This window comes from Amia ocellicauda, chromosome 7 (genome assembly GCF_036373705.1).
Source record: "Amia ocellicauda isolate fAmiCal2 chromosome 7, fAmiCal2.hap1, whole genome shotgun sequence".
Lineage (NCBI taxonomy): Eukaryota > Metazoa > Chordata > Actinopteri > Amiiformes > Amiidae > Amia > Amia ocellicauda.
Window position 1 is genome coordinate 48,808,922 of NC_089856.1, and position 19,989 is coordinate 48,828,910.

The 19,989-nt window shown below is 52.2% G+C and overlaps 2 protein-coding genes across 7 annotated transcripts in view; both read right to left on the reverse strand.

The window, feature by feature from the left end:
- Positions 1-6,799, reverse strand: part of huwe1 (HECT, UBA and WWE domain containing E3 ubiquitin protein ligase 1) — a 40,972-nt gene extending 34,173 nt beyond the window's left edge. For all 4 annotated transcript variants that reach the window (XM_066710126.1, XM_066710125.1, XM_066710123.1 and 1 more), the window contains exons 1-2: positions 6,696-6,799; positions 119-188 (exon numbers count right to left, since the gene is read on the reverse strand). In XM_066710126.1, coding sequence (XP_066566223.1) covers positions 119-163 — 45 coding nt within the window. In that variant the 5' untranslated portion in view covers positions 164-188; positions 6,696-6,799. The remainder of the gene's footprint in view (positions 1-118; positions 189-6,695) is intronic.
- Positions 6,800-8,384: 1,585 nt separating this feature from the next.
- phf8 (PHD finger protein 8) lies at positions 8,385-18,941 on the reverse strand. 3 transcript variants are annotated; one of them, XM_066710141.1, is made up of 22 exons: positions 18,333-18,941; positions 16,948-17,257; positions 16,728-16,813; positions 16,494-16,617; positions 16,247-16,407; positions 15,922-16,063; positions 15,621-15,807; positions 15,266-15,428; positions 15,031-15,118; positions 14,728-14,834; positions 14,142-14,233; positions 13,777-13,866; positions 13,402-13,671; positions 13,093-13,184; positions 12,769-12,935; positions 12,563-12,648; positions 12,257-12,390; positions 11,530-11,822; positions 11,352-11,447; positions 11,127-11,236; positions 10,492-10,858; positions 8,385-10,341 (listed from the first exon to the last, which is right to left on the reverse strand). In XM_066710141.1, the coding sequence occupies exons 2-22, from the start codon at positions 17,043-17,045 to the stop codon at positions 10,253-10,255; spliced, it is 3,042 nt and encodes a 1,013-aa protein (XP_066566238.1). In that variant the 5' UTR covers positions 17,046-17,257; positions 18,333-18,941; the 3' UTR covers positions 8,385-10,252. The 3 variants fall into 3 exon arrangements, with proteins under 3 accessions (XP_066566238.1, XP_066566236.1, XP_066566237.1); XM_066710139.1 differs by having other exon boundaries at positions 8,385-10,344; positions 18,333-18,940; XM_066710140.1 differs by lacking the exon at positions 18,333-18,941 and adding an exon at positions 17,796-18,310 and having other exon boundaries at positions 8,385-10,344.
- Between the last annotated feature and the right edge of the window lie 1,048 nt (positions 18,942-19,989).

Sequence of the window (19,989 nt, forward strand, 5' to 3'; positions counted from 1 at the left end):
GAAATCCAGGAGAAAATGATCAAGACAGATCTGCATATAGGTTGCAAAGACAGGAAAGAGAAAAGGAGAGATGGACACAGACAGACAGATGGAAAGAGACAAATCCAGACAGACTCACCGCTTCTGTGGGAGTTTTCTTCAACTTGCTTCTGTCTACTTTCATTGTTACTAGTTTTTACTTTCTGCTCCTGCAGGGAGAGAGAGGTAGATGGAGGTGGGGAATGCAGGGGGAGAAAGAGAAGGAAGGAGGAAGTAATGAGGGGAGGGGAGAGAGAAAGAGAGAGAGAGAGTCAGCAGAAAACTTTAAACTGAGACAGGACAATATAGTGACTTCACACTAGCACAGTCCGATACAGCATGAGGGTCGGCACAGACTAAACCCACTGAATGGGTCTCTCACACAGATAGTCAGTCACTCCTGGAGGGAGTAAGCCTCCACAGCACCCAGCACTCAGTGAGATTACAGCAGGCAGTCTGATCAATAGCAGCTCCACTGGCTCTCCACCGGCTCTCCACCATGCACCCCTCCCTCCCTCTCAGTGTTATACACTGTAGAGAAGCACAGTCCTGTACTGTAGTAAAGCACTCTTGAGTAGCGCAGGACTGTAGGGTCAGTGAGTGGATTCTGAGCTCTCTAACTGCAGCACATTGACCCAGTTACTGCAGCAACCCCAGGGGTCAGTCCAAAACAGACACACAGATCGCACTGCCCTCGCCATAGATCACACGGTTCTAGACTCACAGTCAGGCAAAACATGGCGCACAGCCCCACAGATCACACGGTTCTAGACTCACTGCACGGCTATAATGAACTGAACCAGCCGTGCCCCCATTACATACCTGCATCCCATTTAGAACAGAAATAATGACTAGCCATTTTTTTTTTTCCCCCATACACTGATTCTGGTGAATATACAAAAACTGGTAAAATAGTGCATTATTTATTTACTGCAGATTTCAAAGTGTCAGTCTGGTATGCATTACTTTCTGAGAAGGGCTGACATGGCTGTTCTCCTGAACTCTAACTATTAAAAAAAAATGATGCATAAATATTATTAAACAATAGATTTCAAATTGATTTTGTTAAGTGTTGCTTTGCATTGCTTTTGTAAATGCTGTGTAAATGACTCGGCTGAATATATATATATTTTTTTTAAATAAGAATTACAAACGTGTGCTTCCAGTTATGTTGTGTGAGGTGCCTGCCAGAAATCCCAACATATTGACTTTGTGCGGCTTTAACACTGATCACATCGGAGTCGCAATGTTTCACTCGTTTTAAAACAATTCTTCAGTGGGAGCCCAATACCCGATCACATCACAGTGTTGGAGCCAAGAAAAGCATCCTGTCCCATCGTAAAAATACTAAAACAAAACAAGGAGCCTACAAATGATTAAAATTTGTAAAAGTTTTTATTTTTTGTTGTTTAACTGTGCGCAACTCAATGCTCAATGGCGGTATAATTAATTAGAAGAAAAACACTGCTTGGTAACTCTACAGACAGCCGACATGCAATGGCCCTGAAGAATGACTGGCAGGCGTCGTGTGCTTCTGCAAGTAAAATAATTGTTTATGGTTTCTACTGCAGGTGCAGGTTAATTAAACAAAGCTAAGCATTAAAAGAAAAAGCCGTTTTTGACGATCAGTCTTTATTCACCATGATGAGTGTGCGTCAGCACGGTTTGGCGGTATAACCTTTACCGGCACAGCCCTAGTCAATCCTATCCCATCATAAGCAAATTGTCAATCAAAAACCAGGGGACCAGCTATGTTTCTTCAGTAACACCCTTGCTAGCAATAAAAAAAAAAACAGGTGTAGCACTACCCAGTGAAAGGATCACAAACCCAAGTGTATTGGTCACAGTTTAGAACCCACACTCAGCACAGCACAATGCCCCACACACACACAGCCAGGCAACACACTCTGCACAGCACACGGCCCCACGAATCACACTCCCCCCAACACACAGCAAGGTAACAAACATTGTATCGCACACAGTGTCGTGGTATTGGGGTGTTCAGCCATGTCAGACTGGCCTGAGTACACTCTGGATCCCAGGAAATAGCAGCTTCAGCCTGGACCGAAAAAACCTGTCTGACCTGGAACCACACGAACACTGCCAAGACAGCACCATGCATGCACACTGCACACTGCCCAGAAAACATACCCCCACAATGAACACTGCTGAGATTGTGCCACACACACAAACACTGTACTGACTGAACACTGCTGAGACAACAACACACAGACGTTTGCTCGCTCAGTCAGTCCATTGATTCAGACCCAGTTTACGAGGACGAATTCACACCATCGATCGCAGGGAGAGTTTAATCAATTAGTGGTACTCGATCAATTTTTACTGTCAACCTCAGCAGCCAAGAAGGAAAAATAAATAAATAGATCAAGCAAAAAGGCTTTGCCTGGGCCTGGAGAGAGACATTACAGTCCAGTCCAGCAGGGTCTCAGCCCTGGTCCTGCAGGGACACAGTCCAGTCCAGCTGTACAACTCCAGACACACAAAGCCCCAGAGAGAAGCGGAGCTGCCAGCACTGGACAGGAGGACTGGGCTCAGCGCCTCATATGAAGGGCAGAGCACATGGGGATGCAGCCCAGCACATTACTATTAACAATAAACCTGTACAGCCGCTGTACAAATAGGAACTGCGGTTTATAATACGGTGGAGTTTAAAAAAAAAAAAGTAACCCGTAGTCAACTGGAAAAACAATACATCATAATGGCCTGTAAAAACACTAGTATATATAGTTATAGTGTTGCTTTTACATAAAGTATCGTTGCTACTATAGCAATTAGTATTTGCATGTCCACATACATGCACAAGCCATGTCGCCATCGGAAGCGTTTCGGAGACTCGGATAAAAACACGGCCCAGGGACGAGGAGAGGGCGGAAATGTGTCGCAGCTTTTCTCCGTACGTGTTTACTGAGCGACGAGCAACGCAGAGGAAGCAGCCCCTCGGACCCCGTGTAATCCAATCGCGCCCTCTCTCCTCTGCCCGGCATCCGCACACTAATCGAGCGCCCGGCTTGTCCTGAGGCCTACCCGCTGGTTCTATAGCCGTCCACTTTCCTAACGCACCTCCGCCAACAGAAACACACACAACGTACACAGACACTGCGGCATTTCTCCCCGGCGCAGACCGGATTGAGAGGTACGGAGGCCCGCGGGGATCGTACCGGGCGCCGGGTGTGCGGTACCGTGGCCATAGCGCTGAATCATTGCGTACATGGGCCTAGCGCGGTTGTGGGTGTGTGTGCGAGTCCTTGGGTCTGTGATTGAGTATGTCTTATGTAAACTATAGGCAAATGACAAAATAATAACCAAAACAAATATATATACCTATACACACACACACACAACTACATACACGAATAGATACACAACTACGGAAATACAATACCTTGGCTTTAAGGAAGTTTGGTGAAAACACAAAAGCTGTCGCCGTGTGCTTTGTGAAACAGTCTTTACAGCTACATTGAGAAATAACGAGATTGATCAATAATAACAAAACCAGACACGTGGAGTGCCCCTGTGGTCCTGCATCTGTCTCTCTGTGTGGAGTTTCAGTGGAGGCAATGGAGTAAGGAGGGGGGAGGCAATACAGTCAACTTGAGGTCCCACAGAGAGAGAGAGAGAGAGAGAGAGAGAGAGAGAGAGAGAGCCCCCCCCTCCCAATAAGTCTCCTGTACTTCAGTATGGTGGTCTACGCAGGGTCTGGTACTGTACTGTACTGTACAGCAGACACGCACACTGCAATAATGCACTAGGGTATTAAACAACACCACAAAGACCAACACAAGCCTGCCTTCTCATTACTGCTCTTCTTCCTCCTATTATTATAACTGCACTCTATCAGCTTTGCAAATCTTCCACAGGCTGTTATCAGCCAAACCCAGCACCCTGCAGGGGATCCCATGCCAGCAGCACACATCACAACACGGCTGTTTACCCGGCTCTGCACTTCCTGCTCCCTGCCCCAGCCTCCTGGCCGGTCTGCTGTCACTGCGTCACGGTGCTCTGCTGACTGCTCTGTACAGTACCGAGAAGTGCTGGTCCAAGTACGAGGCGCTTACACACCTTCACCCTTGCTCTCCCCCGACCCCTCCAGTTTGTTCTCTCTCTCGCAGCTGCTGACGAGCACAATCTGTTCTTCATCATCATCATTTATTAGCACCCATCTCTGTCAAGGGAACAGGTGAGTGTTGTGTGCGTCTGTCTAACAATGGCAGTGTGGTTTCTGATAGTCTGTCTGACACCACTGTGGATACAGTAACACACTCTCACCAGGCGCACACACAAACACTCTTCCTCCTATCCGCACCACCATCGTCGTCACCACTGGGTGTAATGTTGTGGTCCGCAGCCTTGCTCCAGGGGCCCCACTGTCCTGCTGCTCTGTGATCCAGCTGCACCTCTCAATTAATTAACCAACACCTTCACCAATTAACTCAATTGGCTTCAATTGACTTTGTTTCAAACTTAGAAAAAGGTGAAGAATGTGGGTGCCCGTTATACTTTATTTAACAGGATGTCTCCAATGGTTTGGAAATGAGGAATCGGTTCCGATTGGGCTGCAGTGTGACCTGTAAGCCGCCCTAGATAAGGGCATCTGCCAAGACAAAGTAATAATAGAATGGAGATCCCGGGGGAACAAAAGGCCCAGCAGGACCCAGGACCCAGGGCCCAGGAGCAGGGCTGGGAAGTGCTGCTGTAATGGAGGGGGTCCAGCACGTTCCATGGCTCAAGCCCTGAAGACGGGGGCCAGGCCTCAGCGTTGTACCGTTACGGGGTCATCACTGCTATTTCACAGCACTACATCAGAGTGACAGTGTCACCCATCACTGTGCTGATCAGGCTTACTTCTGTCATGCTAACCAGACTGCAGTCAGTCCTCTTGGGTTAGTGTGTGAAGGCGTACAATGACACAGCAATGCTGATGAAGATGCCTAGGTTTGTCTGTAACCAGCAAGCCTATGACACAGCAACGGGCTGCTTCGTTTTCTGCACACAATTCACAGCGTGTCTGACTGTCCACGGGCCTCCTCTGGGCCTGGCTCTCCAGGGCAGCCCAGACATGGCAGACAGACACAGGGGACAGTCTGCACAGGACTGAACACCAGCCACACTCCCTGCCTGCAGACCGACACACTGACACCCTGACTGACTGAGATGGACAGGGAAGTGTCCAGACCTTAATCAGACGGTCAGTAAAGCATACGAGAGTATGAGAGTGGGTGATAGTGTGTGCGAGAGCATGTGAATTGTGTGTTGGTGTAGCAGCATGGCTCCCCAGTTAGAAACGCCAGTCAGTGTTAGTGGGGAAGAGATTGTCAGACAGCACAGAGAGGACCACACACATACGCTGACGGAGGGGGGTCAGACAGAGGCAGAACAGAGTCAGACAGATAGACCCACAGACAGAAACCGAACTGACAGGATCACCGTGCTGTACAGTAACTGAGCTGCCCACTGTAGCCTTTCAATCAGAGACCCACACGGTTCTGTGCACAGGGCAGTGCTGGATCATATGGACAGCACACAACTCCGGAGCACAGCTTTGTAAGAGTGAGACAGGAAAGCAGTCCGATGAGCGTCGTTTAACGGTCGGCCCCATCAGCTATTCTCGACATTCAAGCATACAAGTGAAAACAGCAAACTAACACACCAATAACTATGAAACACTGCGTCTCTACAAATCAAAGAAGCGTACTGCAGCACCCCAAGACAGACAGACAGGCGGGCAGTGCTAAAGACGACCATTATTAACCCAGAGACAGTGCGAGTATTATCCCTATGTACACAGTTGTAGTCCGGGCTTTTACCACACTGCGCCAACCCTCCTGCACGCCGGCCCCCGTCTCGCAGCGCCACCAGCCCGCACCGGAGCCACCGCACTGAGCCTCTTCCTCAGGAACCGCACACTGCCGGGACAGCCTCTGCTCGTCCTCTTCCTCACCCCTGCTCTGTCTCCGCCTGCACCCTGACTGACAGCACCCGGGTTGTGTCCGAGTCACTCCGCGCACCGGGACAGGACCGGGCAGGCCGGACCGGACAGACACACGCACGCCCGCACAATGACAGCACAGTGACCCCCGCACGCTGCGCTGCTGTGCGGGGCGGTGCGGTGTGGCCCGTGCGGCCCCAGCCTCCTCGCGCCGGTGTCGGTTTGTTTTGTTGGAGAGCGCGAGGGGCTGTGCGGGGCTGTGCGGGGCTGCCTCCCCCCCGGACACAGACCACCGCGGCGCCTCGGCCGGGCGACAGACATGTCACTTCAGCCCTCCATCCCTGCCTCCTCCATCCCTCTATCTGTCCATCTGCAATCTCTCCGTCACTCCCCACAAGTGCTATCCCTGTAACCCTGCTTTACCCCAACCCCCCCACGCCGCTCTCCCTCTCTCTGCCCCCCCCCGCCGCCGCCGCCGCCGCCGCAAGAGCCACCCCCCTCAATCCTAAACTAGTTTTCAGTCAAAGATTGCAAATTAAAAATGGCGGTTCACACAGCAGTCCGCCCGAACCAGCCGCGGTTCAAACGTCTCTTTTTCCCGGCCAGCGCCCCGCCGTGCCCCCCCGGAGCACCTCACCCTGCGTTCCCGAGCCCCCCGGGCCCCCGATCCCCCTCTCCGCCGGCTTCTAGCCACTCGCCCGCCGGCACAAGAGCAAATCTAGTCGCTTACCTGGGGCTGCGGCTTACTTCGCCTCCGCCATCTTACACCAGCGAGCAGGAGAGACTCAGAGCTCGCGAGAGCGCGCGGGGCTTCCTAATCTGCCGATAGAGCGCTTCCACGGCCGCCGCCATCTTTAACTCAGAGCGAGGCTGGGCCCGGATGCAGACAGACAGCAGCGGCCATGGAGACGCTGAAATATCGCTGCAGACACCGTTGAGGCGCCGAGTAGTTCCTCTGCTGCACTGTGTACAGGGGCGTGGGTCTCCGGATTTGGGGGTGGGGGTTGGGGGTTGGGGGTTGGGGGGAGGATCATCCCCTACACCTATGTACAATTCTAGGGGGATAATTCATTATTATTATTATTATTATTATTATTATTATTATTATTATTTTTAATTTATTTTTATTTTTTTATTTTTTATTAGCAGACTTACAAAATATAAGAGCAATTTAAAGTTCTCTCAACATTGGAGGAGACGCGTCGCCCCCTAATCCTACACCTATGACTGTATATAGCTATGTATTCATCATTCAATAACATTTAATAATAATAATAACTGTGCCTGCAGTCACTGAATGTACTGGACTGGACTGGGATGGACTGGACTGCTGCAGAGTCACTGACTGGACTGGACTGGACTGGACTGCTGCAGAGTCACTGACTGAACTGGACTGGACTGGACTGCTGCAGAGTCACTGACTGGACTGGACTGCTGCAGAGTTACTGACTGGACTGGGCTGGACTGGACTGCTGCAGAGTCACTGACTGGACTGGACTGGACTGGACTGGACTGGACTGCTGCAGAGTCACTGACTGGGCTGGGCTGGACTGCTGCAGAGTCACTGACTGGACTGGGATGGACTGGACTGCTGCAGAGTCACTGACTGAACTGGACTGGACTGGACTGCTGCAGAGTCACTGACTGAACTGGACTGGACTGGACTGCTGCAGAGTCACTGACTGGACTCGACTGCTGCAGAGTTACTGACTGGACTGGGCTGGACTGGACTGCTGCAGAGTCACTGACTGGACTGGACTGGACTGGACTGCTGCAGAGTCACTGACTGAACTGGACTGGACTGGACTGCTGCAGAGTCACTGACTGGACTGGACTGCTGCAGAGTTACTGACTGGACTGGGCTGGACTGGACTGCTGCAGAGTCACTGACTGGACTGGACTTGACTGGACTGCTGCAGAGTTACTGACTGGACTGGGCTGGACTGGACTGCTGCAGTCACTGACTGGACTGGACTGGACTGGACTGGACTGCTCCAGAATCACTGAAAACATGACTTTTACCTTCAACACTGAACAAGTGTGACTGGTGTTGTGTATTCTTATAGCGGGTGTCTGTGTTGTTGTATATTCTTATAGCAGGTGGTTGTGTTGTTGTGGTTCTCTTCCGTGCCAGCTGCTATTCTGAACATCTAGTCAGTCAGTGCATCATCCAGTGAGTCAGACGATAGGGGTGTCAGTGTACCACTCACACCAATACTGCTGCCCCCTCATCCCCTCTCACACACAGACACTCAACCCTCTTGTTTATAAAAGAAAGTTTAATGGCTGAGTCCATTCTGGTCTCATTAAACCCAGCAGTCACATGACTGTGGTCAGTACACAGGTCATAACACTCCTCTTTCAATTTGATTATGTTTTCTAAATCTTTCCCATTTTTATTAATCATGGTTCTCTGAAGTGAGTGAAAATATTTTTTATTTTTGTAGAAAATAAGGGAACAGAACGGAGCCGGAGACACATCAACAACGAGTATAATAACACATAAAAGTCATGGATAATAAAGTGAGGTTAAGAATGGACTGGATCTATAGACACAGAGAGAGGGGGTGTGTCAGTGTGTCAATCAGTCAGTAATCTGTCATACTGACACACTGACTGACTGACACACCCAGCACACCCCCTTCCTCTGAGTGGAGAAGAAATAATTATTGATAAACACATGATTGGTCATCAGAACTCTGGGATTTAATTGAAGAAAAAAAAAAAAAAAAAAAAGACACAAAGGTTAATTGTTAACATTAACAACACTAATTACAGCTCTACAGCCAGGCAGGCGGGGCAGGAGGAACAGGTGCTGAAAATTACCAAGCCTAATTATATTCATAATATTAATTAAAACGACCACAATAATAAAATAATTATAATCATATAAAAGTCATAAATTCCTCAACAGTAACAAACACACAAAAACACATTTAAAGCTACAGTCTGCCTGAGCATTCCTAGTTCACTGCCTGACCGTTCCTAGTTCACTTTCCCTAAATTTAGAATTTTATATAAATGCATTGATATACTTTTTTGGGGGGACGGGACGGGACGACTCATTGTTTTTTTTATTTTTTTTTATTAAATCTGTAAAAAATAGTTAATTGTTGTCCTTCTTAAAAAAACTAAAAACTAAACAAAACCACTTAAAACAAGAAATGAAACAACCCCCCCACGGCCCCTCCCCTCGTGATGAAAACTATCACAAAAAAACACACAACTATGTACAAGCCCCGCCCACTGCGGCACCCCCACTCCCCGAGCCTAGTTTAGTACTAAAAACCTCACAGTCCCTTCTGCCCGGTCTGTGGACGCGTCCCCCCGGCCTCGAGACACAAGTGCTGTACATTATCACAACTGTACAATTGCGCTGCCCCCCCACCCCCCAACCTCTCCCTTACTCTATACACCGGTATCCCTCTCTCTTTGAGCCTGAGTTTTGTGGTTACATAATCCTTCTCTACGTCTCGTTGTGTCCTGACTGCTCCCTCTCTCCCACAAAACTGACCGTTCTTCATAACTTGGATTTAAGATTTCTCTCTCACACACACACTCACATTCTCTCACTCTCTCCTTCTTTCTCTGACTCACAGCAATTCTCTCTCTCTCGCTCTCCATTGTCAGACAGTAAAGTTCGTGCGAGTCGGTATGTGTGTCGCTCCACCGACTCAGAGAGAGTGTGTGGTAGCTATTAAAACTTACATGACAATAAAAACCTTCAAACAAAAAAAAAAAAAAAAAACTACAACAATCAAACAAACAACAAAAAAAGATCAAACATAAAATACAGATACAACAGATATAGAACAGGCTAACGAGAGACTGACGGTACAGTCCAGTCCAGCACACCGAGCATGGAGACTCGCGCATCTGTATGTTGCCGTACGGACTGACTGCATGTACACAATCATCTAAAACTATATTTTTAATTAAAAGACACAAAACAGAACACTGATTGCAGAGACAGTGTACAAGGTATCGAAAGAAAAATAAAATAAAAAAACATCCATTGATTCACGAGGGTCCCACAGAGAGAGAGAGAAGGGGGGGGAGAGAAAAAGTGTGTGTGTGTGTGTTAGTGCCCACAGAACAATTCTGTGGATCGTAACTGGAGGCTGTAGGTGTGTAGGACAACACAGTGCACTCCCGTCTCTTGCTCTCTCTCTTACCCCACATCACCCTCCCTCTATCTTTCTATCCCTCTCTCTCTCCCTCACCCCACATCTCCTTTCCTCTCAATCTTTTCATCACTTTCTCTCTCTCTCTCCCTCTCGCTCTCTCTCACAGGAGCAGTTTTCCATTCCGATGGATCTTCAGGATTTTGCCGAGTCTCTGTTTGGCCGTCGCCAGACCTTTTTTAGGGCGTTTCCCTGCTGGAGAGAGAGAGAGAGAGGGGGAGGGAAAGAGGGAGAAAAGAGGAGTGTGTCAGGCAATGTCAGTCAATCAGTGTGTCAGTGTCTCAGTATGTGAGAATGTCAGTGTCTCAGTGTGTAGGTGTGTCAGTGTTCGGGAGCAGGTACCTTGTGTGCTGCTGCCCGGGGGGGTGGCAGGGGGGGCGCTGCTGCTCTGGGGGGACAGCGAGGGCCGGCGGGGGGTAAGGAAGACACCGGGGGCCATGGCAGCCGCACCCCGCGCCCCCCCCGGGCTGAAGGGTCCCGGCCCAGCCGTGTACTCGTGGTCCAGCAGGCTGGCGGGGTACAGGTCCAGCCGGCGCTCCTCCCCCGCGTCCCCCCCACACTCCACCGCGTCAACCAGGGGGGGCGAGCTGGGGGCGGTGGGTGGGGGGGAGGCGGGTGGGGGCAGGGGCGTAGGGGCAGGCTCCGGCGGCGGGGGGGCGGGGGCGGCGCGCTTCTTCACATACTTCCTCTTGGTAGATTTCTGCTGCTCCTGTGAGAGAGAGAGAGAGAGAGATCACACAAATGACCAGCCGTGCTGCTGGGCGAGGGACACACGGGGGGGCAGTGAGCTCTGTCCACAGCACACGCTCTGTCCTTCCCGTCTCTCTGACACACGTCTCCGATATCATTCCTCTGATATCAGGAAACACACACACAGGAAAAGTACTTGACTAAATAACTCTCCCTCCCCCTTCCTGTTGTTCAGTAAAGCTTCCTCGGCATGATTCAGTGACAGCACTGTTTCCCCCCAACTCTACCTGCTGGGTGAGTTTGGCGGCGGCGGCAGCCAGTCCGGTCTCCACAGAGGCCACGCGCACCCCCTCTCTCACCGGCCGCTCCTGCCGCGGTAACGTGGGGGTCACTCGCGCTGGGGGGGGAGAGAGGGGTCAACTCAGAGCGTCATTCAGTGCGTCAGTCAGTCAGTGTCTCAATGCATCAGTCAGCGTGTCAGTCAGTCATTTAGTGCATCAGTCAGTCGCTACCTTTGGGGTTCCAGGGTGTGTCATCAGAGTTCTTCTTTCTCTTTGCCTTTGATTTGAGGGCATGGTCTTCCTCATCAGACTCCAGGGAGGGGTAGACTGGGGCACAGACACAGTGTGCGTTAATTGGGTAGTACGTGTGCATATTGTGTGCAGTGCGTGTGTGTGTAGCGTGACTCACTGAACTCTGAGTCCTTGAAGCACGTCCCCAGGGTCTCCTGCTCGTCCAGACTCTCCTCTGCATCACTGTGGTGTCGGGCTGGCCGTTTGATTGGACGCTTGCCGGGCCTCTGGATGAGCCCCGCCTTTGACTGGGAGGAGCCAGCCGCCCCACCCCCGCTCTTCTCAGCCCCGCCTGCCCACCAGGAGGCCCCACCCCCCGATGAGGTAGAGGAGGAGGAGGAAGGTGGGTTGGCCATGGAGAGCATGCCCTGTATGGCATCACGGGTGCTGGGGGAGGCCGGAGCGTCCTCACTGAGGGGGGAGGAAGAGAGGGAGAGGCTTCCTCACTGGACCGCTCTGTCAAAGCTTTGGTTGTGCCAATAATGTTATTTTTTAATTGAACCGAATTGAGAGAGACTTAAAGGAGTCGATGTTTAATTGTTTAATTCCGTGTTTGTATTTTCACATCCCTGTTTATATTATGATTGTAGTGTATTACTCTGTGTTGTATTGTCCACATAATGCAAAGTTTTTTTTGTTGAAAGCTTTGGCAACACCAGAGCTCTCCAGTCGTGCCAATAAAGCTCATTTTAATTTTAATTTTAATTAAAATAGCTCACAGACACGCCTCACTGCAGCACTGATAATAAATACTAGCACTGAGAGAGAACTAGACACAGTGCACTGCGGAAAAATAACACTGAAAACACACAGACACACACAGTCAGCTCCCTCCGGTGCGGTACCTGAGTGCTGCGCAGTCCAGGCCGGCCACCTGTTTGCTGGCCTTCAGCAGATCCAGGATGCCGCCTGCCCCCCCAGGCCCCCCCGCCTTCACCTCCGCCAGCGTCAGCGCCTCCTCGTCTGTCGTGTAGTCCTCCTGAAACACGCACACGTCACACTGACTGACTGACACGCTGACCGACAGACACACTGATGGACTGACCGACACACATTGTGAACTACCGACTACTATCCATGCAAAATGATGCTGAGAAAGAGAAAATGGAACAGAGAGAAAGGGAGAGAAGGAGGGCTGTCTGGTGTCTGACCTCAATGTCGAAGTCCACCTCCCCAGGCTCTCTCACTCTGTGGGGGTCAGAGCAGGGCTTGGCGCGCGGCAGCTTCCTGGGCAGACCTGCAGGGGGCAACAGACACACACAGTGACACAGAGAGAGAGACGCACAGTGTTAGACAGGATATCAGAGAATCAGATTCTCCTACACATTTCCCTCTGACTGACACACTGACAGCTCACCAGCCAGCCTCTTCTTGCTGGGGGGCGTCGCTCGGTGCCGTCGGGGGGGAGTCTCGTCTATCTGCAGCTCATCCTCAGTGTCACTGCCCCCACCCACCGCGCCCTCCAGCTGACCAGTCAGGGGCTGGAACCTGGCTGTGGCACCTCCTGACCGTGACCCCTTTTTACTGAGAGACAAAAAACAGAGAGAGAGGGAGAGAGAGAGAGAGAGAGAGAGAGAGAGAGAGAGAGGAGAATTCCATCAATCTCAGAGAACAGGGGCCGGTAATACAGTGTCTATGTGCTACAGTGCATCTCTCCCTGCATCCTCCCCCTCCCCCTCACCCCAGGATCTTGCCGTTGGTCAGAACGAGGCGTAGTTTGCTCTTGTTCAGTTTGCCCTCCAGGTCGTCCAGACAGGAGGCAGGCAGCTCCAGCTGAAGGAGTGAGGGAGAGGGAGGGAGATTCTGTAAGTATACACAGTAGTGCGACTAAGTACTTTGATTGTAATGAGCGATCAGTGTAGTTCGTTTAATGTTATGTATGTTGCGTTGTCTTGTGTTCGTGTGTGCGTCAGCGTATGTGTAGGGCAGTGTATCAGTGTGTGTGTGTGTCTGTGGGTCAGTGTGTCAGTGTGTGTTTGTGTGTGTGTACCTTGCCCTTGCCCTTCTTCAGGGTGTGTTTGGTGTGGATCTCCAGCAGGTCCAGCTCTCCGGCGCCCCCTGCTGCCCCCAGCGTCTCCTTGCTCTTGCGGCCCCTCTTCTTGCCTCCCGCCACCGCTGCCGCCCCCTCCTTTGGCTTGGGGCCCCTCTTCCTCCCAGGGGGTCGGCCAGGCGGTGGGGGGGGGGTGTGGTGAGGGGAGGGGACCCCCCGCGGACCCCCAAACGGACCCCCCGTCTTCCCCAGGTTCTGCTGGAAGATGTCCTGCAGACACAGAAAGAGAGAGAGAGAGAGAGAGAATCAGTGTTTTAGAGAGTCAGGCAGCGTGTCATTCAGTGAGTGAGCGTCTGTCAGTGCGTCAGGGCTCACCTCCACCAGTCGTATCTCCTTGGCCAGCTCCTTGACCAGCTGCTGTGTCTTGATGGTCTCTGGGATCTCCTCCTCGTGCTCCGGCAGGGCCTGGGGTCAAATCACAGGACAGGGAGTCAAAACAGAGCAGTGACAGAACACACTGGGGGAACGCAAGGGGACAGTGTGTGAGCGAGTGCGAGTGTGCGCAGTGCGTGTTTACGGTCAGTGCAGTGTCAGTGCAACTGTTTGTAGTGTGCAGAGTTAGTACAGTGAGTGTGGTGCATTACAGCATGTTGAGCCTGTAGTATGTTTATTGCAGTTGAGTGTTGTGGCACGTGGTAGTGCGTCGTGGCATGTAGCATAGTGTTGTGGCACACTGAGACCTCCTTGCGTGTCCAGGTGCGGAAGGCGTTGTTCAGGGCCTTGGCTCCATGCACCAGATACGCAGCCGGGTGGCGCCGGTTCTCTCTCAGACCTGCAGGGGGCGAGAGAGAAAGTTATAGTCTGTTAGTGTGTCCGCAGTTTATTGCAGTGGGTGTTACACTGCTGATGTCACTGTTGTCAGTGTTGTTCACAGCGCTGATTTCACAGCGTAGTGCACAGTGCTGTATACAGTGTTGATGTCACAATGTTGTATACAATGCAGATGTCAGTGTAGTGCACAGTGCTGTATACAGTGCTGATGTCACAATGTTGTATACAATGCTGATGTCACAGTGTAGTGCACAGTGCTGTATACAGTGCTGATGTCACAATGTTGTATACAATGCTGATGTCACAGTGTAGTGCACAGTGCTGTATACAATGCTGATGTCACTGTGTAGTGCACAGTGCTGTATACAGTGCTGATGTCACAATGTTGTATACAATGCTGATGTCACAGTGTAGTGCGCAGTGCTGATGTCACATTGTTGTATACAATGCTGATGTCACAATGTTGGTCCAGCACTGGTCCTCCTGACCTCTCACCTCTGAAGGTGTCCAGCAGGTGCTTGCCCACGTACCAGCAAACCGTCTCGAAGTTCGGGAACTTGAACAGGTCTGCTGTGCTGAGCCTCTTCTCTATCTCATACGCCCTGGGAGACGGGGGGGGGGGTGGAGAGGAAACGTTGATTCAGGAATAAGAATAAGGAATTTAAGCAACTCTAGTATGGGTGTAGTGTGCAATGTGCTACATGTGTGTATGTATAGCTTCTGTGCGTAATTAGCAGTGTATTGTGCAGTGTTTCTGATGATTGTGTGTATACGTAGTGAGTGAGTAGTGAGTGGTACCTCAGCTGCATGTCGATGTTCAGGCTGTGCAGGAAGTTCCCTCCAAATGCCAGACAGTCGACTGGGGTCAGAACAGCATGGATCCACCCTGAGAAAGAAACGGTACTTACTTGGGCTATAAAGATCCACAAGTTTCACACACTGTACTCACATATTACACACACTATACCAATACACACACTACTCACACTCTGCACACTGTACTCACTCCATACTCACACCCACGCACACTCACCCGTGGGGATGAACAGCGTGTTGCCCTGCTTCACGGCGCACTTGTAGCAGTGGTCCACCTGGTCACCGAAGAACAGCTCATTCTGATTGGATGAGGAGCTCCAGCGCTCAAACAGGGCCAGGTTGGCGGGAGTGGGCCGGATCAGGTAGAAGATCTTCTCCCCCTGCAGCCCCAGAGACAAGTGCAGCGCAGACAACAATCACACCCCCGCAGCAACGCACTCGTGCAAACCATAGGCAGCAGAGACGCGATCGCACGACAACCACAACGGACAACCGCAGTACACCGCCAGGGCCGGCAAGGGGTTGTACAACAACACATCACACAACAACCTGCCCCTCTGCGCCCCTCTTACCCGCAGCACGTGGTACCACACGGAGGTGCCGCCGAAGTCGATGTGGAAGTCGGTGTAGCTGTCCTTCACGCCCATCAGGCAGTACTTCTGCACGTTGGGCCGCTCGAACGCCGACTCCTCGGGCCACAGGTTCTCTACCCAGGATAGCTTCCGCACGATGCGCGGCGTCTCCACCAGGTTGGACAGCCTGGGGCGGGGGGGGGGGGGGGGGAGAGTGAATACAGGCACGGCAGGGTGACAGACAGAGAGAGAGAGACACACATGCAGAGACAGCCCCGCCCCGGCCCGGCCCGGCCCATACCGCGTCTCTGAGAACTCCAGGCTGATTACGTTGAGGACTCGCTGGCGGTTGGGGCTGTTGTAGTACTGCACAAACTCCCCCAGGGGCATCTTGAGGTCCGCCTGCCTCACCACATCGATCACGTCGATCTCCTTGTCCTCTCCTGGGGGGGCACAGCACCAGGTATTATTTAAGACAGCTGAAACACACGGCTACACAGGGACTGCTGTACTGTAGTGTCAGTTACGGTTGTGATACACGGCCAGTAACACCCTCTCTCACACACAGGGTGACACTGTCCACCATGATCCCCACGCCCGGCCCCACAGGGTCCCCCCGCCCTCACCGATGTAGTGCTGCACGTCGCTGACGGAGAAGCTGGGGGGGGGCAGGCTCATGCCCAGGCCGTCGCGCCGCAGCACCAGCACCGGCACACTGAATGAGCGCTCCTCCAGAAACTCCACTGTCAGCTGGGCCCCCGACGGGCGCAGGAGTACCTCGTCCGCACTGAGAGAGAGAGTTAATTACACACCCACACAGAAAGAGACAGAGAGAGAGACAGACAAAGAACCAGCTGCTCAGGGGTGACAGACCTGGGGAAGGTGCGTCCCCGTAGCTCCCTGATAAACTGGGGGCTGCCGGTCTTCACAGGACGTCCCGCCTCCCGCGCCGCCCCGCTGTGAGCCTCCTGCTTGTGAGAGCCCCTCCGCCTGCGCACTGACATAGGGGGACAGACAGGCACAGTCAGAGAGTGTGTCAGTCAGTCAGTGTGCCAGAGTGTCAGTCAGACAGAGTGTCAGTCACTGTGTCAGTGTCATTATACTTACTGACAGAGGGGCCATGCGAGACCTGGCAGTTGGGACAGTGATACAGGTCAATCTCTGTGGCCTTCTCCTCCTCCACTCCGACGCAGCTGCACACAACACACAACAGTTAGGCACAGTGTCGAGGCACAGGGAGTGCCCCTGTGTTCTGCTGGGACTCAGTGTCACGGCGCACACACAGACTCAGCACCGCGGGGGCAGGCGTGGAGAGGGGGGGCCCTACCTGCCATGGAACCAGTCCTGACAGACGTCACACTCGATCATGAAGCGCGTGACGTCATAGGGCAGCCGGCACAGACAATACACCGGCACTGACGCCATGGCGCTGGGCTGAGCTGAGGCGGGCCTCACTGGACCGGGCTGGACTGGACTGGGCTGGGAGGAAAGGAAAGAGGGAGATGGGGGAGGAAGAGAGGGAGGGAGGCAGGGAAGGAGGGAGGGAGGGAGGGCAGTGAGCTGGGAGCACTGTGCTAGCTGGTCTGCAGAAAGAGTGCAGCAGTCACAACCACACTGATCACACCATGATTGGCCACCTGCACAGAAAGAGAGAGGGAGGGAGAGAGAGTTAGAAAAGTACCTTCAGAGACAACAGGCCTTTAATAAACATGTTTAACAAATAATTAAGGTATGTTGCTAAAATTAGTCAACAAGGATCAAATGAAACATGTTCTCAGCAGGATTATTACAGTGTGTGACAGCGGGGCTCTCTGACCCACATCAGTCACGGCTGCGCAGTGTTCGTGTAGAGAAGTCCTGGTGCTGACCCAGGGCTGTGAACCGGGCCCAGACAGAGAGATAACGCTGTACAACGAGCCCCCACAACCCGGCAACAACCAACTGCAGCCATATGGATGAATGGCTGTCCCCCACCACACGATTACAGTCCTGTAGGACACTTTTGAACTGTCGGGTGCAACATCTTTCTTTTCCTTCTTGGGCTTGTATTTGCATGTTAAAGAGGTTGCGATTTAAAATCAGCTGAATTATTCCGCGGGGCGGCTCACCCTGTCTGGTCAGTTCGGCTGCAGCGGGACTATAATGCACACCTGCTTTTATCCGGACAATACTAACCTGCTCACTGTCACATCAGATCACTGCACACTCCCGACTGCGGAGCGCACTGCTGCCGCTGCCAGCGTCTACTGTGGTCACGGAGACTACCCTGCGCGCTGCCACACGGGCATTCAGTGCCAGCTGCTGCCGAGCGATGTGTGGGAGCCCCGCTGCTGAGCCCCGCCGCTGCGAGAGGACGGGGTCGCGCTGACTGGCGGTCCGTGTGGAAGCGGTTAATGGGGAGCTCTGAGCCGGAGATGTGATCAGACAGGGGTGGATGCGGTGCGTTAGTGTTTGCTGTGCGGATCAAAGCGTGTGTTTACACTTTAAAGGGGTGTCAAAGCCGGATCCGGAGCACACCGAGGCGCGGCGCTCTGGAGCCCCGTTGTCAACACTACCGGGGCTGTATCCTGTGCTTTAACAACACAGTTCAGTGTTCGTGTGAAAACAGTACGAAGTTGCTGTTTGTGTCTTTTTTTCCCTCAGTATCTAGACGTTGCTACCCGAGTGGGCCAAAAACAACCCGCGCTCGTCCAGGAACACAAAACAACCTACCGGCTCCAAGTTCTCCGCTGCTGCGGGGCGCCCAGCACTCGGAATCGGCTTGTCCCTTAACTCGGGGACGGGGATTCGACACGGCCCAGGCTGGGAATGGCGAATTTCTCCAAAACCGAGCCGAGGACGGAGCTTTCGATCACAGATGTGGTTCGACGGGGTCGAGGGGCTCCCGAGTCGGCGGGTCCCGGGCTCCGAGGGTCGAAATGCCCGCTTAGTCCGCACGTAGAAGCGGAACAATTTTGAACAAGAGTGAGAACCGCGCTAAACCGACGCCATTACTCCGCCGACCAGCGCCGACTGTCTCTCTGTCTGCCCGCTGGGGGCGAACAATAAAGTTTGAGCGAAATCTAGGCCTGTGTTGTTGTGGTTGTTATGAAGACAGCTGGCCCCGTTGTCTGTTCATATGATAAATAACCTCAGATTAATAAATTCAATTGGTGTTTCTCGCCCAGCACGACGCGTGTGTTCATCCGCACAGCAGACCCGCTCCCTCCGTGTGCAAACGCGTGCTTTGCCATTCGGGCCTACTGGACCCGGCCGGTGCTGCCGGACAGGGCTGACCCACACTGTCCGGCCCGGGCAGCGGCTCTGTTGTCATGATTGTAGTGAAGTCTGTACTGATGATCAGCAGCCCTGGCTGGCTCTGCCGGTGACGGTGCTGATATACCGGCTGAGTTGTATTAGTGTGCGGTTCAGGGATGTTTGTAACGCAGCTGGACTGTAGCAGTCGTGCGCATCAGTAATGCATGTCAGTGGAAGCAGGTTAGCTTAGTGTAATAAGAGGTTCGTTCATGAGAGTATGCAAGTTAGTATAAATACATTAAAGTATTATTAATAATACAAATATGCTATAACTGATCATATAGAGGAAATACCACAAAGAGTTATTAAGCTGTTTTCACCTGTTTTTAATACTGAGTTGGTTCCAGTGTTTTTGTCCAGTCCAGCTCCAGTCCCAGAAGAGCCCATGATGTCAGTGGCACACAGACCTGGAACTGGAGTCTGGATTGGGTTTGAAAAGGGAATTTAAATGGACACAGTGGAAAAGGAGCAAAAGAAGGTCCTATGGGAGCGAACTATCACATGTGACCATATAGGAGCAGACTTTAGAGCAGAGAGAGAGAGAGAGAGAGAGTGCTAAGACAGCTACAGAACAAGAGCTGGTCATGAATGCTGGGCGATGGGACATGCCCTGGATGATGGATGTGGACTGGATGCTCAGTGTTCGTCTTTAAGCATGTAGGTGTTCGTGTTGGCGTTGTCTTTTAAGGACACGTAAAACACCCCTGCACTTTCTGCCCCATACTGCCCGGCCGGTGTTGCCGTTTCCACAGACCTGCCCTGTCTTGTAATAGCAGTGTGTAGGCTGAAGTCATCACAGTTGTGTTCACAGATCAATACCCTCCCACAGAGCTGAGGTGGCAACAGCAGATCTACTGTAGGAGCCGAAGAGAAGACCACATCACTTGGCCCCTATGACAGGCCCAGGACACGGCCCTGTACCCTATGACATGCCATTGTCTGTGACACGGTTAACCAAGCTTCTCAGTTGGAAAAAGCAGACAGACCTATGAGCCGTGGGCCACTGGCTCGATCCCAGCTCATGTCACGATCGTGACTGGGAGTGCGCAGTGGCAGCGCACGCTTGGCTCGG